Source organism: Crinia signifera, chromosome 3 (assembly GCF_055691185.1).
Source record: "Crinia signifera chromosome 3, ASM5569118v1, whole genome shotgun sequence".
NCBI classification, from domain to species: domain Eukaryota; kingdom Metazoa; phylum Chordata; class Amphibia; order Anura; family Myobatrachidae; genus Crinia; species Crinia signifera.
Genome location: NC_139219.1, coordinates 66,284,049 through 66,304,969, shown reverse-complemented (window position 1 = coordinate 66,304,969; position 20,921 = coordinate 66,284,049). Strand labels below are relative to the sequence as shown.

The following is a 20,921-nucleotide window of genomic DNA, read 5'->3' as shown; positions in this document are numbered from 1 at the left end:
TGTATAAATTCTCCGCCCCTGCAATCAGTGGCGGCAGCGGCATCCGGTGGACAGCGTGTCTATGCACTGGGTATTCTCTATTTAAGGTGTATGTTTTTGTATTTAAACTGTATCCTGAAGACAGTTATAATAAAAACCGAAACGTTGATGACTCCACAGTACATGCTGTGATTCGTATTTGAGCCACGTGACTGCCACATATATAGTAACTTTATATATATATAGCTACAGGGGACGACGACAATGACATGCACGGGGGGGGGGGGGTGACACCATGAGTTTCTACACCATGTGACACCAACAGCCACATGATTTGACATATGGGGTGCCGGTCGGGATCCCGACATGCATTTACCCGACGTCGTGTCAAAACACCGACAGCCGGGCTATTTTCCCTTGTGGGGGTCCACGACTCCCATAGAGGGAAAACAGAATAGATGTCTCGCATAGCAAGCGTGGTGAGCACAGCTGTCTGGGTTCTCATGCTGTCTGGGTCCGGCCAGTCGGGATCCTGACGTTGGGCTAGTGACTGTCGGGATCCTGACTGTCGTACCCCTGTAACACATCCGACATATTTACATAGTAATAAAGTAAAAACAATGTGAATGTCATACAGGTTGAGTATCCCTTATCCAATATGGTCGAGACCAGAAGAATTTTGGATAATTATTCTGTATTTTAGAATATTTTTATATTTACTGAGGTATCTTGAGGTATCTAGCATTTATGTTATATAAGCAAAATCAAACACATGAAATACACACAAATATATTTTATTTGTGCATGAAACAAGGTTTTAAAACATGAAACAAAGTTTGTATGGTATCTCAGGCACTGAATTTGAATGCCAAGCAATCATATCCTTGCACATATTTAGTGCCAGTTGCATGTTGTTTCCCCAGTAGGGTATTGCCAGTTACAGATGTTTTTTAGCAAAAAAAATAAATAAATAAAAGTACATTTTGGAGACTGTGGTTTTCAGAATTATTTGGATAAGGGATACTCAACCTGCATTCCCTTTGAACTGCCAGACACAGCTTGGAAAAAGCAGCACAGGGAACAAATAGTTGTAGCATTAATAGTGGCTGCCTATGTCCTGTACTTATTTTGGGGATGCAGTTAAGATCCCGGCGGTCGGGATCCCGGCGTTCAGAATCCCGACGCCGGAATCCCGACCGCCGAAATGCCGACACTTTCTCCCTCCTGGGGTGTCCACGACACCCCTGGAGGGAGAATAAATTAGTGTGCCGAGCGTAGCGAGGCACCGGGCCCGCTGCGTGGCGAGCGCAGCGAGCCCGCAAGGGGGGGCGATCCACGTCCCCCCCTTGTCGGCATTTCGGCTGTCGGGATTCCGGCGTCGGGATTCTGAACGCCGGGATCCCGACCGCCGGGATTCAATACTGAATCCCTTATTTTGTTATCATCAAGCTGGGCATTGTCACCAGGTGAAAGCTGCTGTAATGCAATAATGGAGCAGGTGCTCATGGAAATACTGCTAAACGGCAACAGCAGGCTATATTCATGGCTTAACACTCACTCCCCGTGCTCAGCTTTCACCTACATGGAGAGGACACCGCCCGCTGATGTGCACTCATCTGTGTAACTCCCTGCAGCCAACAATTTATCATTCGCTGCTGCTCTGATATGTTTGTAAAGCTTGGCAAATTACAGCTAAAATACCAATAACTGATAAATAAAAGAGGCCTTTGTGCACGTGTGGACAGAATGTCAAATATCTGGACTTTTTAACAGTGGAACTGTTCCTATTGTTGCATATGTCCAGCTTTTCATTGTGTGACATAACGCAGACTTTCGCCTTTGTAGCCAATACTGGGCGAGATTCAGCAAGCTAAAAATGCCGTAAAAACCCAGTTTTCGGGGTTTTTACCGCATTTTCATATGCAGCAAAGCCCCATCGCTGGCGTAACCCCATGGAAGCCTATGGGAGTCCCCCGCCGCCCTGCGCGCCCCCCGCCGATCTGCGACGCACCCCCCTCACCTGTGTCCGGGCAGTCTCCTGCGGTGCTGCCCGGACCAGTGATTTCCTCCTGCCTGCACCACTTCTGAGTGCAGGGAGGAGGAACCGGAGCCCTTACAGCTGTGTAAGGGTTCCGGCAGGGAGGGGGGGACCCGGTGCACATCGCCGGGCATCGCTTTTGCGTTAATATATTATTAACTATGCAAATGCCGGCGATGTGCACCGGGGATTATTGGTGAATCTCGCCCACTGTATGTACAGTACAGTATCATTATTTTATGTATAGACTATAGACTTTGTTTTAACATTGTACTGCCTGTGATCATGACAGATACTGAATAGGTTGGCACATGCTCCCACTATAAGTCATAACTTATGAAGTGGGACCCTCGCGCGGCATAGCAGCGACAAGAATGGGTGCGGGCTATGCAAACGGGGGCGTCTCCTATTCAAATGAGGTAGCCATCTGGCCACGCCCCGGGTTTCACCCTCTACAATGCTGAATAGATGCTGTGCGTATGCACACAGCGTTTATTCCGTTCAGGCTGGTTCTCTTCACGGTTCTCAAGACACCACCAGTGGTTCAGATTTATCCATGGATCAGCACAGATGGATATATGAGATTGACTGAGGTACTAATTAAGGTAACTGTGGCCAAGCATGGATATATTTGCAACCTGGACCATTTGGGTGCCTTGAGGACCGAGTTTGTGAACCTCTGACCCAGTGTCATTTGCTTTCATAATGAGCCCTTACCCCTGTTTTTGAATGTGATGTTACCATATGAATGCTGTGAAAGCAGATCCGAGCTGTGGTAGTGCAGGCTCTGCTGACCCAGATTCCCATGTGCTGGGACTGGTATAGGCTGCTGGATCACTTTCCTGATGACTAGTAGTGATAGTGCTGTTATAGTACACCTCCCAGCAGGATGCTGGCGTTCAGTATACCGATGCAGGCATCCCGACTGCTTTCAGCAGACCAGCACCCGATCTTCTAAACTCTAAGGAAGCTGATGCTTGAATACCGACAGCCGGGCTCCCGATCAGTAAGTATGCAGGGTGCGGGAGCACGTGGCCTGGTGTCAATTTTTTTTCATTCTCTAGAAAAAGCTGCGGAATATGTGTGTGCTATATAAATAAACAAGTGGTAAGAAATAATAAATAAATACATGTCAGTTGTATACCCTTCATAACATGCACATGGGGAGTGTGAAAGGCGAGTATCTGAGTGCTCATACATGTGTGTTAACAGCATTACAAGAGGAGGAGCTACATGTGTATTAGCCTAGGGCACCAGCAGTAAGCTATATGCAGGACCGTGTGTGTGTGCGTGCGTGCATTGGTAAGGGAAGTATTCTTCTCAGCCTATCCCTGACGGATTTCCATCATTGCCGGCTTTGGTCTTCTCAGTGTGGGGTAGATTTATTAAGCTCGGTGAAGTGATTTTTATCACCGGCCAATCAACTCCTACTTGTCATTTTTCAAACCAAGCCTGTAACTTCACAGTTAGGAGCTGATTGGCTGGTGATAAAAACCAGACACTTTATCACTTCACCAAGCTTAATAAATCTGCCCCTGAATTCTGACTACCGGTCGTCAGTTTGTATCCCCTCCTAACATCTATTCTGTAGAGGGATATCACCATATTTGTATTTCACACTTGTTTTCCAAATTGGTCTTTTTTTTATTCTCCCACACAAGGGGAGATGTAGAAAACCTTCATCAAACAATTGGCTAAGTTGCACAAAGCAACTAATACAATTTAAATATCACTTATACTGTATATAGAGTGGTCATGATATCCCTTTCATCCAAAACATCTGTTATTTACACAGGTTCTAGCATCTGTGTCACTCCGAAACACTGCCATCTGTTGGCAGCGAGTGAAACTACATCTCTTTCTCTATCAGACATGCACAAGGTAGAAGACTAGCTATCGAAGCAGTGACGGATTATCCACGGGGCGACAGGGTCGGTCGCCCCGGGGCCCCTACACATCGGCACTGCTTCGGTGGTGGCGGGTGGGTGGCAGGCAGCGCGGGGTCAGGCAGCGCGGGGCAGGCAGGGGGTCCCTGCAGTGGATGTGAATTTAGTGGCGGGGTCCCTGAGGCAGATGGGAAATAGTAGCGCTACTAGTTCCCATCCGCAACAGGGACCTCGCCGCTGAATGCCCATCCGCAGCAGAGACCCAGCTGCCTCCCCAGTGCTGCACGGACCCTGCTGCCCAGATTCCGTGCTGCCCAGGTACCAGGGGGGGCCTGCCTCCGTCCAGGGGGGGGACCTTTTGCTGTCCAGGGCCCCCACAGACAGACCTTAATCCGGCTCTGTTTCGAAGCATTGGCTAACATATATATAAATATTTAAATATATATATATGGGACAGCTGCTGTTTGTTTCTGATGTACAAGAAATAAACCTTCATTTTCTTCACTTCACAACTGAGTGCTGGTCTGAACTCCTTCACCCTGGGTGGGGGTAAGTGTATTTATATATATATATATATATATATATATATATATATATATATATATATATATGGAAAAGTTGCACATGGCTTTAAGTAACATTTATGAAGTGCATACCTCCCAACATAACCCTTTCCAGGATGAACAAAATGATCTGTTCCTGGAATTCTCTCTTTATGTGGCCCATGTATTGGATCACATACGTAATGCGATCTGGACCGCATTTACAGCTTTCTCCCTAATGTATGTCCTCTCAGACATAAGCACAGTGGCTCTGTTGTCAGTACGGTCTGTAGCCCATAGACTACATCGGGCAGCATTGCATCCCCCATATAAACCTATGGGGTAGGAGCTAGCGGTGGTGCAGGAGGGACCGCAGCAGGGATCGGAGATCCCTGATACATCCTGGGGATAATTAATATTTGTGGCTAACCCCTCAAAACAGGTGTTTTCGGGGAATTAACCGCAAATATTATATGACAAATGACATTTTGTCCCTCCTGGAAAGGGTCATGTCGGAAGGTATGCAAGTGGATTCTATAAAATTATAGGTAGCAGCTGAATGGTTACCATGGGCAACTTCACTGACTTTGAATGATTTATCCACTCTTTTCTCTGTTTCATATATCATGATCTCCCCCTATGGGCTCTATTCTGTTAGCAGTTAATAGGTTTGGCGGGGGCTATTCTATTAGGCCCAATGCCTGTGTCCCTTAGCCCCATTACCTGCTGTTATAAGGTATTATGCTTCGCATGCCTGAGGCATGTAAAACCTAATCCATGATAAGCAGCCACTTATTGGAATGTATTTTTGGTTGATAAAAAGTCTGCTAATTAGATACCGCGATAATGACCATTGGTCAATAATCTCGATATCCGGATGTTTATAGCAGCCGAAAATACATGGGGGGCAAATAGGATATCACCCGATGGGGCAGGTATATTAAGCCTGAAAATGTGACAAATGGTGGTTAAGCGGAAGGTGACGATGCCCCAGCCAATCAACTCGTAACTGTCATTTTTCAAAAACAGTTGATTGGCTGGTGCCAGACTTAACATATCTGCCCCACTATGTGGTATCAGAACTTCTTGGTACATTTTTAACTCTTCATACTGTATTATATGGTACTGTAGATTACTTTGAGTCCCAAATGCCTTATTCATGTTCCACTGTTATACATTGGTTACGATACAGGGAGCTATGAATAAATACAGTAAGTAGTGAGAACCGACCAGAGAAGGCACAAGTGGGACTGACAGAATTCCTTATAATTTCATTTCCTTTCCTTCTGCGGGATGGTTTATGCTAATAGACACGAAAGTTCAGCTCTCTAATAATCTCCACGTGCGCTTCTCCCACCCAGTGCCTTAATTTCCTAAATCTTTGCACTGTCCGCAGGTAGTTATTGTTTTCCTCTTAGAAATCCATGTTGAACGACAACAAGGAATAATTAGGCAAAAATCAATTTTAACTATACTGTCGATATGCCGTTTATGTCAGGAGATAATTACAGTTATTTGGATGTTACTCTATGTGAGGTCAGGAATTAGTCGCTTGAGAACACTGATTTCAAAGTATTGAAAAGATTTTTGCCTCTAGGTAACACACTGGGCCATGCGGAACCTGCTGCTTTCTTCCCACTCAAAACCTTAATGTCTTTTCTGTTTCCTAAAACAGCTTTTTAATTTTTTCTTTATTGAATTTAGAAGTGATCTCGTCTTAATCCAGAATTGCCGAGCTTTTCCAAAGTAATGACAACTGATGAGTATCTGCCAGTGATGAAAGGATATTTTGCACAGAATATGAATAAGCTAATATCTAATCTCATACCTTTCATTCAGTTTAAATAAAAAAAACAGGTTTAAATGTGATCTCATGTGTGTTATAAGAAAGATAAATAGAACTTTTTTAAAATAAAAAGATAGTTATGTTTCTCACATAACTTATATAAAAGCATTGCTATATTTATTTATTTATTACCAGTTATTTATATAGTGCACACATAGGACCATATTTTAGTCTAGCGCACCATTGCGAATTTGCAACGGTGAGCGATGTTTTCTTATTGCAAATGCGCATTTGCATGCGCCGGGTGCTAGTGGCCACGGCGAACAGAGTGTTTGCCAGGCGACTCGCACCCACCAGTGCGGGCGGGGGGCGTGGGGTGGTGGCGGGTAGTCGGGCCTATGGGAATGCTTAGTGTTTCATGGGTATTCCCATTAAAACGCTGGGCGTTCCCATGGTAATGTCCCAGTGACGCGGGTGCCGGGGGCAGGCAGCTGACATTACTGGATTTGGGCTGCCCGCCATGTTCCCCTCCAGGACACACGCAAAGCTAAGACACCTTAGTTTTGCATGTACCTTCCACATCATTTGATGGTCGGTGACCATCGAATGATGTGTGTTCAGCCCCCTGCAAAGGGGAGTGGCGGCATGTGCTAGCAGCGGGCGGACTTAAAATGACACGCAGTGTTGCGAACTTTGCCATGCTGCATGTTAACCAGAATAACCTCCATATTCCACAGAGAATATTTCAACATGCAAATCAGTTCCTGTCCCAGTAGAACTTACAATCTATATTTCCTGGTTAAGCTTAAGTGGACTGGCCTTGGGTCATTCACATTCCATTAGAGTGTATGCTAAACCACCAAACTGTACACACATATCTAACAATCCATAGCAACAATCAGCTTCTTACTATAATTTCTCCAATACATTCCATAAACTGATAGCTAGAAACTGATGGTGTGTTATGGGCAAATTCTCCTTTTTGCTCTCTTTGGAAAGTTGGATATATTTCCCTCTAAAGAGCCTATTCACAGTCACCCATTGGGCGCGTTACATATGCCAGTCCAAGTGAGACCCTCTTCCACATCTAACAATTTATTTGTCAAACAATGAATCAACTATTGTTCAAAATGTACTATACACTGTTGCAATATAAAATGAAACCACTAGAACAGGGGTGGCCAACCGGTCAGAGGTAAAGAGCCGAAAAATATCAGTTGTCAAGCCAAAGAGCCAACGTCATGCGCGCGGCGAAGGCGCGCGCGCCAAAAATGGGCGTGGTCAGGGGAATGGTCAGGGGCGTGGTCATATGACACAAGGAGAGTGGCCACATGACAAAACTTTATGCCCCCAGTGCCAGATATGCCCACCACAGTGCCAAACATCATATGCCCCCCACAGTGCCAAACATCACATGCCCCCCACAGTGCCAAACATCACATGCCCCTCAAAGTGCCAAACATCATATGCCCCTCAAAGTGCCAAACATCACATGCCCCTCAAAGTGCCAAACATCACATGCCCCCCACAGTGCCAAACATCACATGCCCCTCAAAGTGCCAAACATATGCCCCCCACAGTGCCAAACATCATATGACCCCACAGTTAGGAAGCTGGGCCCTCCAGCACAGGTGTTGCCCACAGTGCAACACCTATGCTGGAGGGCCCAGCTTCCTAACTAAAGGGCCCACCTAGAGGGCCAGGAGGGCCCAACAAATAAATGAGCCACGGGCCAAGAGGGCCCGACTAATGCGCACACAGGCCAGAAGGGCCTGAATTTGCCCACGGGCCTAGTGCCCGACACCCGGTGGTCTAGGGTGGATGGAGGGTAGGAGGCCAAAGGCCCCTACCTGGTGTTGGGAGAGGCCGCTGGGGGGAGCTTCGTCAGCTCTTTTGCTTCCCACCCCCGCTGGCCTCTCCGGGAGCCATCTTCTTTTTTCTTGCAGAAGGCGCCGGAGATCTTCTGTCTTGATCCCGGCGTCTTCTGGCCTCTTCAGCGGCGCCGGAACCCTTCTCCCCGCCGCCGTCTTCTGCGCCATCCTCCGGCGGCTTCTCGCGTCTTCAGGAGCGCTCCTGCGCTCCGCCGGCGTGGAGAAGACTTTTCGCCCTCCCACTGGCGTCTGATGTCAGACGCCGGGGGGCAGGGCGGAAACGGCGCGGCGAGCGCTGATGGCTCGCCGCGGTCGTTTCCTATTGGCCGCCGATGCGGCGTTTTGAATTTGGCAGCCGAATTGGCGCCAAATTCAAAACCCCGCTTTGCAGACGGGAGGCTGGAGCCGCAGTTTACAGCTCGGCGAGCCGCATGCGGCTCGCGAGCCGCGGGTTGGCCACCGCTGCACTAGAAGATCGCTGTCAGTAATGCTACATCTTTAACCCTTTGAGTGCCAAGTGAATTTGTCAAAATAGGTGTAAAAATGGCCACAGCAAACATTTTTCTTCATCATAATGACCTGTAATATTTACCTTTTACAAGAAATACAATCTTTTTTACACAACATCTTTTATTTTAATTTATATAAAAAAGTGAGTGACGCTGGCCTTTGTAGTGGATATTTTAAACATCTCCCATAGATATGTTGGCACACAGGGTTAACTGGGCATTCTTTCTAAACTCTACATCGTAATTAGTATATTCATTGCAATCTCCAGATGTAGATGAACAACTTTACACTGTGCTGGCATATCCAAGAGTCTGCCCTGTCCTAACCCTAATCCTCTGCTGCATTTCATATACAGGTTGAATATTCCTTATCCAAAATGCTCGGGACCACGAGCATTTTGGATAAGGGATTTTTTCAGATTTTAGAATATATATTTTTTTTCCATACTTACCTGGTGCCCTAGTGGTTTACCGATGGTCCCCCGACGTCCACGGTGGCCTCGGGGATCCTCTTCAACGGCATCTCCGGTCCCAGCGGTGTATTGCATGCCCGCACACTTGCGCAATGCACCCCTGGGACTGGAGATGCTGCTGAAGAGGATCCCAGGGGACAAGGTAAGTATGAAAAAAAATGGGTGGGGAAAAAAACCCTGAAAAAAACCTGAAATGTTCTGAAAAACCACGGTTTTTGGAATATTTCAGTTTTTGAAATACACGGATAAGGGCGACCCGACCTGTATTAACATTGTGAACCTGCTAACATGTTCAATGTCAGCTGGTATTTGATGCTACCCAGGGCCGGTGCAAGGTTTTTGGGCACCCTAGGCAAAATTTCTGCCTTCTGCACCCCCCCCCCCCCCACACTCACACACACACACACACACACACACACGCATAGGCAGCATCTTATGTTTCTTTGCTGCCATTCATACATATACATACACTGCCTCTCTCATCCATCCATCCATTTATACATACACTACCTGTCATATATCCATACTGTACATACATACAGACTCTCTCATATATCCATACATACTGTACACTGCCTCTCATATATACACATTCATACATATATACACTGTCTCTTTCGTACATATGTGCCTCTCTCATATACATACACTGCCTCTCTCATATACATACTGTACATACATGCATGCACGCACAGCCTCAAGCATACATACTTACATACTTTACTGTCTCTCTCAGCCTGATGTGGCTACCGCTGAGTCCGAGGGAAGGGGAATGCGGATGCTGCAGATTAGGACCACGGGTGGGGTGAGGGGGGGGGGGGGGGTGGGAGCTGCTTCCAAATGCCGCCCTACAGTGGCCGGCGCCCTAGGCAAATGCCTAAAGTTGCCTAGTGGTGGCGCCGGCCCTGATGCTACCTCCATCACAAGATGGCTAAAGCAGATTCCATAAATAAGCTTTTTTGTTTTACAGTTATAGAAAATAATTTTTTATCAATTTATTTTTTTAAATATTTTCTTTTTATAATACTGCAGTGAGCAGTGATAGAAAAATATACTTTTCGGATCAGTAAACCCCCATATCAGAACTCTGTGATCAGACAAAAACTCCTGCAGTTTTAAGGTAGTTAGTTGGCACAAGAGCCACCCATGTCATTGCTGTGAGTGTACTACTGATATCATGCGGTGTGGATCTGCCGTGCATTGTAATGAATCGCTCCCAAACCACCAGCAACACAACTAGAGGATTCCTTTGTGAGCGTCCACACTGATGTCATGTCATCCTTATTTGTTTTAAAATCCTGGACACAGATTGGAAGAGCCTTACACAATTAATAACCTTGTGTTGGAGTGATAAAGGACATGGCTGACATGTGCATGATATGTGCGTCCAACCCTCACTGAATAGACACAATAGGACAGCTTGCATATCACTCAGTCGTTTTTATTGCTGCCTGGAAAGTGCACGAGTACTGATAAGCAAGACAGACTATTATTATTTATTTATTGTCCAGTATTTGCATAGTGCCTGCATATTACACATCACTTTACAGGGAATATTTAATCATTCACATCAGACCCTGCAACATTGCAGCTCACCGTCTAGATTCCCTACCATACACACACACACACACACACACACACACACACACACACACACACGCATACACATTTGAACTCTTTGAGTGCCAGCATCTCTGTGAGATTTTCAGAATATCTGCTAAAAATGCCAGCATCCCTTACATTTGTTATATAAACTCAAATAAAAAATGTTTTGAAAAGAAAAAAGGGTACTCTTTACCTAGAACGGCGCCCGCGATTAGAATCGCGGGCGTCGGGGGTAAAAAATCGCGGTCATCGCGGGCATCGCGGGTAAATCGCGGGTACATAAAAATCGTGTACCCGCGATGACCGCGATTTTCCCATAGGGAACAATGTTAAAAAGCCTGATTGACCGCGATTTTACTTTAAAATGCCTCAATGCCCGCGATTTTCACATAGGAATCAATGTTAAATGGGCTACAGAGCCCAAATAGGCAGAATTAACCCTTAAATGTCACCCCAATTTTTGTACGCCACCCCACGATCCACGCCAACCCGAAGCGTGGCGAGCGCAGCGAGCCCGCGAGGGGCGGCGGTACGCGTCCTCCGACCTTTTCATGCCCTACTATCCACGTCGGCGTGGAGTTGAGAATAGAATAGTGTGGCGAGCGCAGCGAGCCACCGAGCCCGAAGCGTGGCGAGGGGACGCGGATACCTTCACAGTTATACGCGTCCCCTCGCGGGCTTCACAGGTATCCGTGGCGAAAAGCGGACACCTGTGAAGCCCGCGAGGGGACGCGTTTACCTGTGAAGGTATCCGCGTCCCCTCGCGGGGCTCGCTGCGCTCGCCACGCTTCGGGCTCGGTGGCTCGCTACGCTCGCCACACTATTCTATTCTCAACTCCACGCCGACGTGGATAGTAGGGCATGAAAAGGTCGGAGGACGCGTATCGCTGCGCTCGCCACGCTTCGGGTTGGCGTGGATCGTGGGGTGGCGTACAAAAATTGGGGGGACATTTAAGGGTTAATTGTGCCTATTTGGGCTCTGTAGCCCATTTAACATTGATTCCTATGGGAAAATCGCGGGCATTGAGGCATTGAATGCAAAATCGCGGTCAATCAGGCTTTTTAACATTGTTCCCTATGGGAAAATCGCGGTGATCGCGGGCATCGCGTTGCGGACGTTTATGTACTGCCCGCGATGCCGCGATCACCGCGATGGGCGCCGTTCTAGGTAAAGAGTACCGAAAAAAGCTACTGTTTCCTATATAAGGTTAACATTACAGGCCAATATGATGAATACAAATGTTTGCTTGGCAATTTTCACACCTATTTTGACAAATTCACTTGGCACTCAAAGGGTTAAGGCTTGTTTCATCACAGCCAGATTAGCCTACCAGCAATTAAAAAATAGTTGTAGGAAACCATAGAAGCCAGAATTTACCCTGAAAAAACAATGGGTGTAACATACAAACTCCACACAAACAGATTCCTATTTGGACACTGACCCATGACTACAGTGCTGTGGGGCAGCACTGCTATTCACTGTGCCACCATGCCATATGACTTGCTTTGTGTCTATACTCTGTTCTGCCTGCACTTATTGACAGTATTTTATTGAAAGCTGCCTTAATGGTCTTTTCCTGGAAGCGTCCTATGCTGAATATGGCGTACACAAGTTGTGAAACACCCACCTTTTACAACACTTAAGTTAAAGCAAATATTTTAAATGTGGAATATTCACTACAAATTGAAGTGTCAGGGGAAATCAAGTGATTTGATACATTTTTATTGTCCTGAGCCTTTGTTATTGTAACCCTGAGATGGGTTAGCAATAGGAGGCCACGGAATTGCCATTGTCCTTTTAAATAGGCTTCCCTATGCTTTTCTGAAGGCACAGTGATTGTTTCCCTGGCCAGGGAGCATCTGAAATAGGCAGAAGGCCTAAACAGGTGTTTTAGGGGTTTTGGGCAATGATCCCTATGGCTGCATGCATTTCTTGTGGCCATTTATATGGAACCATGTGTAAAACACAATAGATGAACAATCCCTGACACGTGTCAGTGGCTTTTCTTTAGCAAGTATAGTAGCTCTTACTAACTGCTTTGGGGCTCATCTACATTTGGATATAAGAAAATTTTAAAAGATACCTCTCAGATGCAGCAGTATGCACCCACGTGTCTAAGTGCCACATTCACAATCTCTAGAAACATAGAATTTGTTGGCAGATAAGAACCACTTGGCCTATCTAGTCTGCTCCTTTTTAAAACATGTTACCTCAAACCATATTTGATCCTTACTTTTTTGTAAGGATATCAATATGCCTATCCCAAGCATGTTTAAATTGTACTACTGTATTTGCCTCTACCACCTCTGATGGGAGGCTATTCCACTTATCTACTAGTCTTTCTGTGAAGTAATTCTTCCTCAAATTTCCTCTGAATCTTCCTCCCTCTAGTTTCAGTGCATGTCCTCTTGTTCTGCTGCTCCTCTTCCTGTGAAGAATGTCTCCCACCTGTACCTTGTTAAAGCCCCTGATATATTTGAAAGTTTCTATCATGTCCCACCTTTCCCTTCTCTGCTCCAAAGTATACATATTAAGATCTTTTAGTCTTTCCTGGTACGTTTTGTGATGTAGGCCATGCACCATTTTAGTTGCCCTTCTTTGTACAGTCTCTAATGTTTTGATATCCTTCTGGAGATATGGCATCCAGAACTAAACACAATACTCTATATGAGGTCGTACCAATGACCTATACAGTGGCATTATTATTTCTTTCTTTCTACTGCTGATACCTCTCCCTATGCAACCAAGCACCTGACTTGCCTTCTTCATTGCTTTGTTACATTGCCTACCTGCCTTTATGTCCCCTGAAATAGTGATATCTAGATCCCTCTCTTCCTCAGTAGTTTCCATTATAGTGCCATTTATACTATAATGAGTCTTTTGATTTTTGAGACCCAAGTGCATGATTTTGCCTTTTTTTGGCATTAAACTGTAGTTGCCATGCTCTTGACCATTCCTCTAATCTACCACATCATCAATCATTTGTTTTACCCCTCTTGGTGTGTCTACCCTGTTGCATACCTTTGTGTCATCTGCAAAAAGGCACATTTTACCCTCAATTCCATTTGCAATATCATCAATAAAGATATTAAAAAGCACCGGTCCAATTACAGATCCCTTGGGTACCCCACTTGTAACCTTTCCCTCCTTTGACTGTACTCGGTTTACTACAACTCTCTGTTTTCTGTCCTGCAACCATGCTCTTATCCATTTAACTATCTTAAAATCCAATCCCAAGCTTTCAAGTTTATTTAACAGTCTGCGATGTGGGACAGTGTCAAAAGCTTTACTAAAGTCTAGATAAGCTACATCTACAGCCCCACCTTGATCTATTACTTTAGTCACCCAGTCAAAAAAGTCAATTGGGTACTTGTTTCCTAGAACGGCCACAACGATTTAGATCGTTGTGGTCGTAAGATAAAAAATCGGATCGGTCGCATCGCATGCGATTTGGTCGCATACGATGCGACCGATCCGATCTGCCGATTTTTCACCCGATTTTTTTTTTTTTTACACCAGATTTCTTTAAATTGCCCCCCCAAATGTTAATAAGTGTGCTAGACCCCACGATAGACGTGAACCCGAAGCGTGGCGAGCGCAGCGAGCCCGCGAGGGGCGGCGGTGCGCGTCCTCCGACCTTTTCATTCCCCTACTATCCACTAGGGCGTGGAGTGAGAATATAATAGTGTGGCGAGCGCAGCGAGCCACCGAGCCCGAAGCGTGGCGAGCGCAGCGAGCCCCGCGAGGGGACGCGTCTCACTTCACAGGTATACGCGTCCCCTCGCGGGGCTCGCTGCGCTCGCCACGCTTCGGGCTCGGTGGCTCGCTGCGCTCGCCACACTATTATATTCTCACTCCACGCCCTAGTGGATAGTAGGGGAATGAAAAGGTCGGAGGACGCGCACCGCCGCCCCTCGCGGGCTCGCTGCGCTCGCCACGCTTCGGGTTCACGTCTATCGTGGGGTCATGGCGGGCACATAAAAAATGTGAAATGGGTCATATTGGCCCATTTCACCTTTTTTATCATTTTTCCCTATGTGAGATGGACTTAATCAAGTCCATCTCATCTTGTGCCATTATAATGGCACAAGACCGACCGATTTCAATGTTAAAAGATTTTTTAACATTGAAGTCTATGGAAAAATCGGGTCAATCGGTCGGTCGCATCGCGGCCGATTTTAATTGGTCGCGACCGACCGATTGACCCGATTTCTGTCAATCAAAGTGAAAAAATTGTAAAAAATCGGCCACATCGTGAGGATCGTGTCCCTTAATTAAGAGCCACGATCACTCACGATTGTGGCCGTTCTAGGAAACAAGTACCGTCAATTGTTTGACATGATCTTCCCCCAGTAAACCCATGCTGTTTCAGATCCTGTAAATTGCTGGTTTTGAGATATTCTACAACTCTTTGTTTTAAGAGTGTTTACATCAATTTCACTACTACTGATGTAAGGCTCACTGGTCGGTAGTTGCTTACCTCTTCCTTTCTTAAGGTGCCCACACACTAGAACGATTTTTTGGCCGATTGTCCGATTTTCGATAAATCAGCCGATATATCATATGATATTTACCGATAATCGGTCGAAAATCGGCCGATATCGGTCCAATGCGCGCTCCCGTGGATCTTTAGCTGAATCTTCTGATCTTACGTGCTGCACCAAAGATCAGAAGATTTAACAAAAGATCCAATGGAAAGCACACAGGATCTTAAGAAAAATCATTGGTAAAAATGTGCGCTTGCCTGAAATCTTTGATCCAGGGCTGACCAAAGATTTGAAGGCTAATTTATGCGCACATCTTAAGATCGCAGATCTTTCTAGTGTGTGGGCACCTTAACACTTTTGTGCAGTGGGACTACATTCACTGTTTTTCCAGTCCTCTGGGATTACTCCAGTAGCTAGTGACTGGTTTAATAATTCTGCTATGGTAGTTAGGCCCTTGGGTTATTGCCATATGTTATGGTAACAAGATCAAGGCTGACCATTCAGATTTCGCCATTGGCTTGAACTAGACCCATCTAGGCAAAATTGCTCCGTATTGAATCAAGGACACCATGGCAGATATTGGGACAGATGTATTAAGCATGGAAAGTGATAACACACCAGCCAATCAACTCCTAAGTTTCATTTTTCAAACATAGCTGATTGGCTGGTGCGTTATCACATTCTATTTTATCTCCTATTTATCTCCACTTTATCTCTACACCAGGCTTAATACATCCGCCCTATTGTTAGTAATCATGTGACTGAGAGCAATACCTCCAGCTGGGCCAAGTGTTTCGCTCAATATTGGGAGTTTTCTGGGTATAAGGTACAGTGGTGGCCCAGTGGCTTGCTGTACTAGATCATACCAGTCATGGACAATCTAGTCAAACAGAGGGACGCTGCTATGTAAACGTATGTCAGCTGTTTTCAGCTGCCTTATTGCTATCAATCACAATGTTGCTAGCAATAAGAACGTGGAATGTGCTGTTTGAAGCTGTTTCCTTTAACTATCAATAAATCTCGAAAACTGGAGTAGTCCAAAATCAATGTTTATATATACAGATAAATATTGGTGCCCCCCCACACACACACACACACACACACACATACATACACCACCTTATATAAATATATGTATGCATGCATGTGTGTATGTATGATGTATATTATGTTTAAAATAAAGAGTGTGATGTCTATCCTGCAAGAAGGGGAAGTCAGCCACAGAAGTGATATCAATGGCTTTCAATTAACTGATTCAAACTTTCAGGGGAGGAGAGGTGACCCCATGGGTGCAGGAGCCCGGCAGCAGATGATTCCATTGTCTCCCAGAGTTACACCTCTGTGTCCAGACCTATACTCCAGACACTTGTGATTTAAGCATCTTTTTTCTTGCCTTTTTTTAAACCAGAACTTGATATATCTCACTGTTTGTATGAATCCTGAAATTGACATTGATAAATCATCTCTATGTCTGCTTTACTAAAAAGCCAGAAAATGCAACTTAGAACCTAACATCTAAAATAGAGAAAATGTTGTTATCCTTGTTTGTAGTGATGTGATTGCACTTACTCTGGGTAATCTGCCACTGTTGATGGAATCCAGGATCATGTCTACCTCTCTTTTAGAACAGAACGTTCATCTTAATTAATTTTTTGAAAATAAACATCTAATAGCACTTTAATGTGTCTTAAGCCATTACCAGTTGGATCTCACTGTTTGATGTAAACACTGTGACTTTCTTTTAGAATATGTAATGTTAAGCAGACAAGAAAGTCAAAGGTCAGGTTCCAAATTACTGCAGCTGTCAGACGTCATCAGCATTCACGAGACAGATGGGAAGGTACAGTACAATACTTTAATTAATAGGGCTCATTTTGAAATCAGCTTGTGTTGCATCATAGTCTTAATTAATGTGGTAGTAACAAGTATTTCAGAAAATTTAATGTAATTGTTTAATATAGGGCATCATTTTCTAAGCTGTGGTTGTCTTTCTCGAAACAACTAGAGCTCCTTTATGGTCTAGACCAGGGGTTCTCAAATGGTCCACAGGACCCCAGTTCACATTTTCCAGGTCACCCCGCAGGTGCACAGGTGCATTCATTACTCATTGACACTTTTCAAAAGATCCACAGGTGGAGCTAATTATTTCACTTGTGATTCTGTGAGAAGACCTGTAAAACATGCACTGTGTGGGGTCCTGATGACCGAGTTTGAGAACCTGTGGTCTAGACCAGTGGTTCCCAAACTCTTTGGAATCATGGCGCCATAAAGTATCAGAATTTTAGGTATCTTGCAGATCTCAAGCTACTGTGTTTTAAATTCACTTTATTGTCTTGACAATTATTTAATTTGCTGTCTTGATTTCAGGTGCACAGAAACCTGGAAGGTGTAATGACTCCTTCCAATGGAAATAACATGGCGGAGGCTTCCAGCGAAGAGCATGACTTAGATGTATGTGGTAGTATCTGTAAAGGAATGTTTTCTTCTAAAAAAATTTCCTGTAATACTAATTTTACTGATCTCATCTTGGGACATTTTTAAAGATCCCCATACTGAATATATTGTATTATAAACCAGATTTAGTGCCTTATTCAGAGATGTGTACTGTGCTTGTGCAGACATATATCTGCAAATCCGCTCACAGATTCCCCTCTATGATCAACGTGCTACAGTGTGGGAAACGTTGGGGGGGGGGGGGGGGGGGCATGGGAGCATGGTCTTTTTGGGCAAGCATTTCCATAAACAGGATCCTGATGCCCCCGTTTTCTGGGTGCTATGAGGCCAGGGTCTGGCCTAGAAAGCTGCCAGGAACCAGCTAGCATGAGTTGGCCTCAGCTTACGCATCCTGTCCAAACCAAGCTGATGGTTGCGATGGTGATCTGATAATGCACACGGGGCCTCATTTTGGTCCAGTTGTAAGAGTGCTCATTGTCGCAAAATATCTATTTTCGGTACATTGTGCATGCGTAGGACCTGTTCTGCATATGTGGAAATGGGTCTTGCAGTATAGGACACTGGCCAGAATTAGACTGTCAGTGATTGACAGTCATACCATTTCGGGGTGGTGACAGCCTAGATTTCTGAAAATGGAGTTGTGTTGCCGCCATCTAGTGTGGGAATAGGTAGCACAGAGATTTCCTGGCATCTGCAACAAGCAGCTTGCTCCGCTCCATCGGTGCCAATGGTTACTTAATGATCCGATGATGCGTCCAAGGATCAGGGACTGTGATCACTTGGAATGATTAAAAAAATTTAAAAAAAATTATTGTAGGAATAAAAGAAAATATAGAAAAAATAGAGCATTAAATCTATAGCACTGGTTATTCCTCTCTGCATAATACAATCTGTGCCCATTGCCTCAGTAATGCCTGAACTGACTGCTGATACCTAGTGTAACACAACATTTCTGGTCCCTTGTCTTTTCTTGCAGCAGAACAGCTTGCCGAGCAGAGCTAGTAGTGTGGATGATGCCATCAAAGGTGTGAATTGCAGGACCCCGGAGACCCCCAGCACAGCAGTAGAGAGCCAGCCCTTCCATCCCATATACAAAGGAGAAGTCACTGCCTTTTGCATACAGCTGTTTTGCATCAGTGAAAAGCATGAAACAAGGCAAGAGCAACCCACTAGATTGAGCATTGTATTTGTGTGTGTGTCTGTGTGTGTGTGTGAGGGTTAGCTAGCCTCCCAGAATGGCCGGGAGGCTCCCAAAAAATCGGATCTCTCTCCCGGCCCCCAAGAAAGGTGGGCAACCCTCCCAGATAACGCCGGACCCCTGCGCATCTCCACCCCCAGCAGCGGTAAATAACCGAGATTTGCGGCATTTCGGGAGGGAGGAGTTGGGGCTAAAAAGGCTAATTGCGTAATTTTAGCCTTACCCCCTCCTCGAAGACCCACGAATTGCGAGATTTGCCTTCTGGGGGCGGGGCTTGATAAAGTGCAACCCCCCCCCATGACTGCTCCTTAGTTCAAGTTATGTGGTGAGTGACAGGATTCACATCTATTTGCCCATACATTTTATGATTGGAAGCTACCAGCACTAGTTTGGCCTGTTACATTGACCATAAATAATGTGAATTGGTCCTGCACAAACCGAGGACATCCCTGCTTGTGCCGGAGTGCACAGTTTGGGAACCACTGGAATGAGGTGTTGCAGTCTGGTGGGGGTCTCTCTCCTAGTACACTGTATTTTTTTCACCACTCACAGAGTAGATGCCAATATTTTGGGATCAGGGGTTGGAGGAGTGGAACCGTCTTTAAGTTATGTGTCATGTCATTGTACTGTATATAATTATTTGTGCTGAGCATATTGGTGTTTTATAAAACATAATAAGGTACTTGTGTATTTGCAGGGCGCCCAATTTACATACATACGGCACCGTAGGAAAATCGCATTGCATCGCATGCAATTTTGTGGTGCAATGCGATTTTCCTTAGTTAATTTTTAGTGCACCCCTGCCCGCGGATTGCATCGCATTGCATGCCATTTGCGGTGCGATGCGATTTTGCATTGTATAAGCACCCATGCGATGAGATGTGATGGTACTTCATTTTAAAAGCACCCATGCACACCCCCACTATCCACGTCACCCCGAAGCATTGCGAGTGGACGCGGTTACGCGTCCTCCCCACCTTTTCATACCCCCACTATCCACGTCAGTGTGGAGTTCCTTCTATAAAGTGTGGCGAGCGCAGCGAGCCACCGAGCCCGAAGCATGGCGCGCGGATGCGGAATCCATGTAAAGTAATCCGCGTCCCCTAGTGGGGCTCGCTGCGCTCGCCACACTTCGGGCTCGGTGGCTCGCTGCGCTCGCCACACTTTATAAAATAAACTCAAGGCCAACGTGGATAGTGGGGGTATGAAAAGGTCGGGAGGACGTGTAGGCACGTCCCCTTGCGGGGCTCGCTGCACTCGCCGCGCTTTGGGGTGACATGGAAAGTGGGGGTGTGCATGGGTACCATCACATCTCATCACATGGGTGCTTATACAATGAAAAATTGCATCGCATCGCACCACAAATGGCATGCCATGCGATCCACGAGCAGGGGTGCACTAAAAATTAACTAAGGAAAATCGCATCACATCGCATCGCATCGCATAGATGCGATACGATTTCACTACGCAGAATAGCCCACTAAGCAAATAGCTTAGTGGGTGCCCTGCAAATACACAAGTACCCATAGTAATCCTGATCCAGTTTTTTTGGCCCATTACATAATCTGGCCCATTATGCCCTAAGTAAATCATTACTTATTTGTAGCATAATGAAAGATCTAAGCACACCTATAAATACAGTACCAGTCTGGCTGTCGGAGATGTTTATCATTGTACCATATGTACTATACTGTGTGAGTTTGCTAAGTAAGTTTTTTGCTTTTGTATTTAAGGTCTATGGACTTTCTGAAATATGTTTTCAGCCTGTTTCCCGTAAGTATAATTGAATATAATATATTTAAAATATGTGCTATTAAGTTACAGATATATGTAAGGACACACTGATGTGTATGTCTCTCCCCTGTTCTAGTTTCAAATGTATGTTGAGTATGGATATATATTTGGATAAACACAGATAAATAAGTCATCCTAAAGATATGTGATAATAAAGTTATTAGATAAACTGAGTTAAGGATATTACACATTACATATAGTTCTGTTGTACATTATGTCTGCACTGATGATATAATACCGGTTTTGCATGTACGTGAGGTTTCACTGTACAAATGGCGCTAGCAGCTACTGAATCTTC

The 20,921-nt window shown here is 45.3% G+C and overlaps 1 protein-coding gene across 4 annotated transcripts in view; it reads left to right on the top strand.

Annotated features, from left to right (window-relative positions):
• CFAP61 (cilia and flagella associated protein 61) overlaps window positions 1-20,921 on the top strand; it is a 256,250-nt gene that overhangs the window by 69,000 nt on the left and 166,329 nt on the right. Inside the window, exons 9-12 of one of the 4 annotated variants that reach the window (XM_083175927.1) lie at window positions 16,923-17,017; window positions 17,545-17,628; window positions 18,611-18,786; window positions 20,563-20,602. In XM_083175927.1, coding sequence (XP_083032053.1) covers window positions 16,923-17,017; window positions 17,545-17,628; window positions 18,611-18,786; window positions 20,563-20,602 — 395 coding nt within the window. Of the gene's footprint in view, window positions 1-16,922; window positions 17,018-17,544; window positions 17,629-18,607; window positions 18,787-20,562; window positions 20,603-20,921 lie in introns of all 4 variants that reach the window. The other 3 variants (XM_083175926.1, XM_083175929.1, XM_083175928.1) reach the window with 3 other exon arrangements.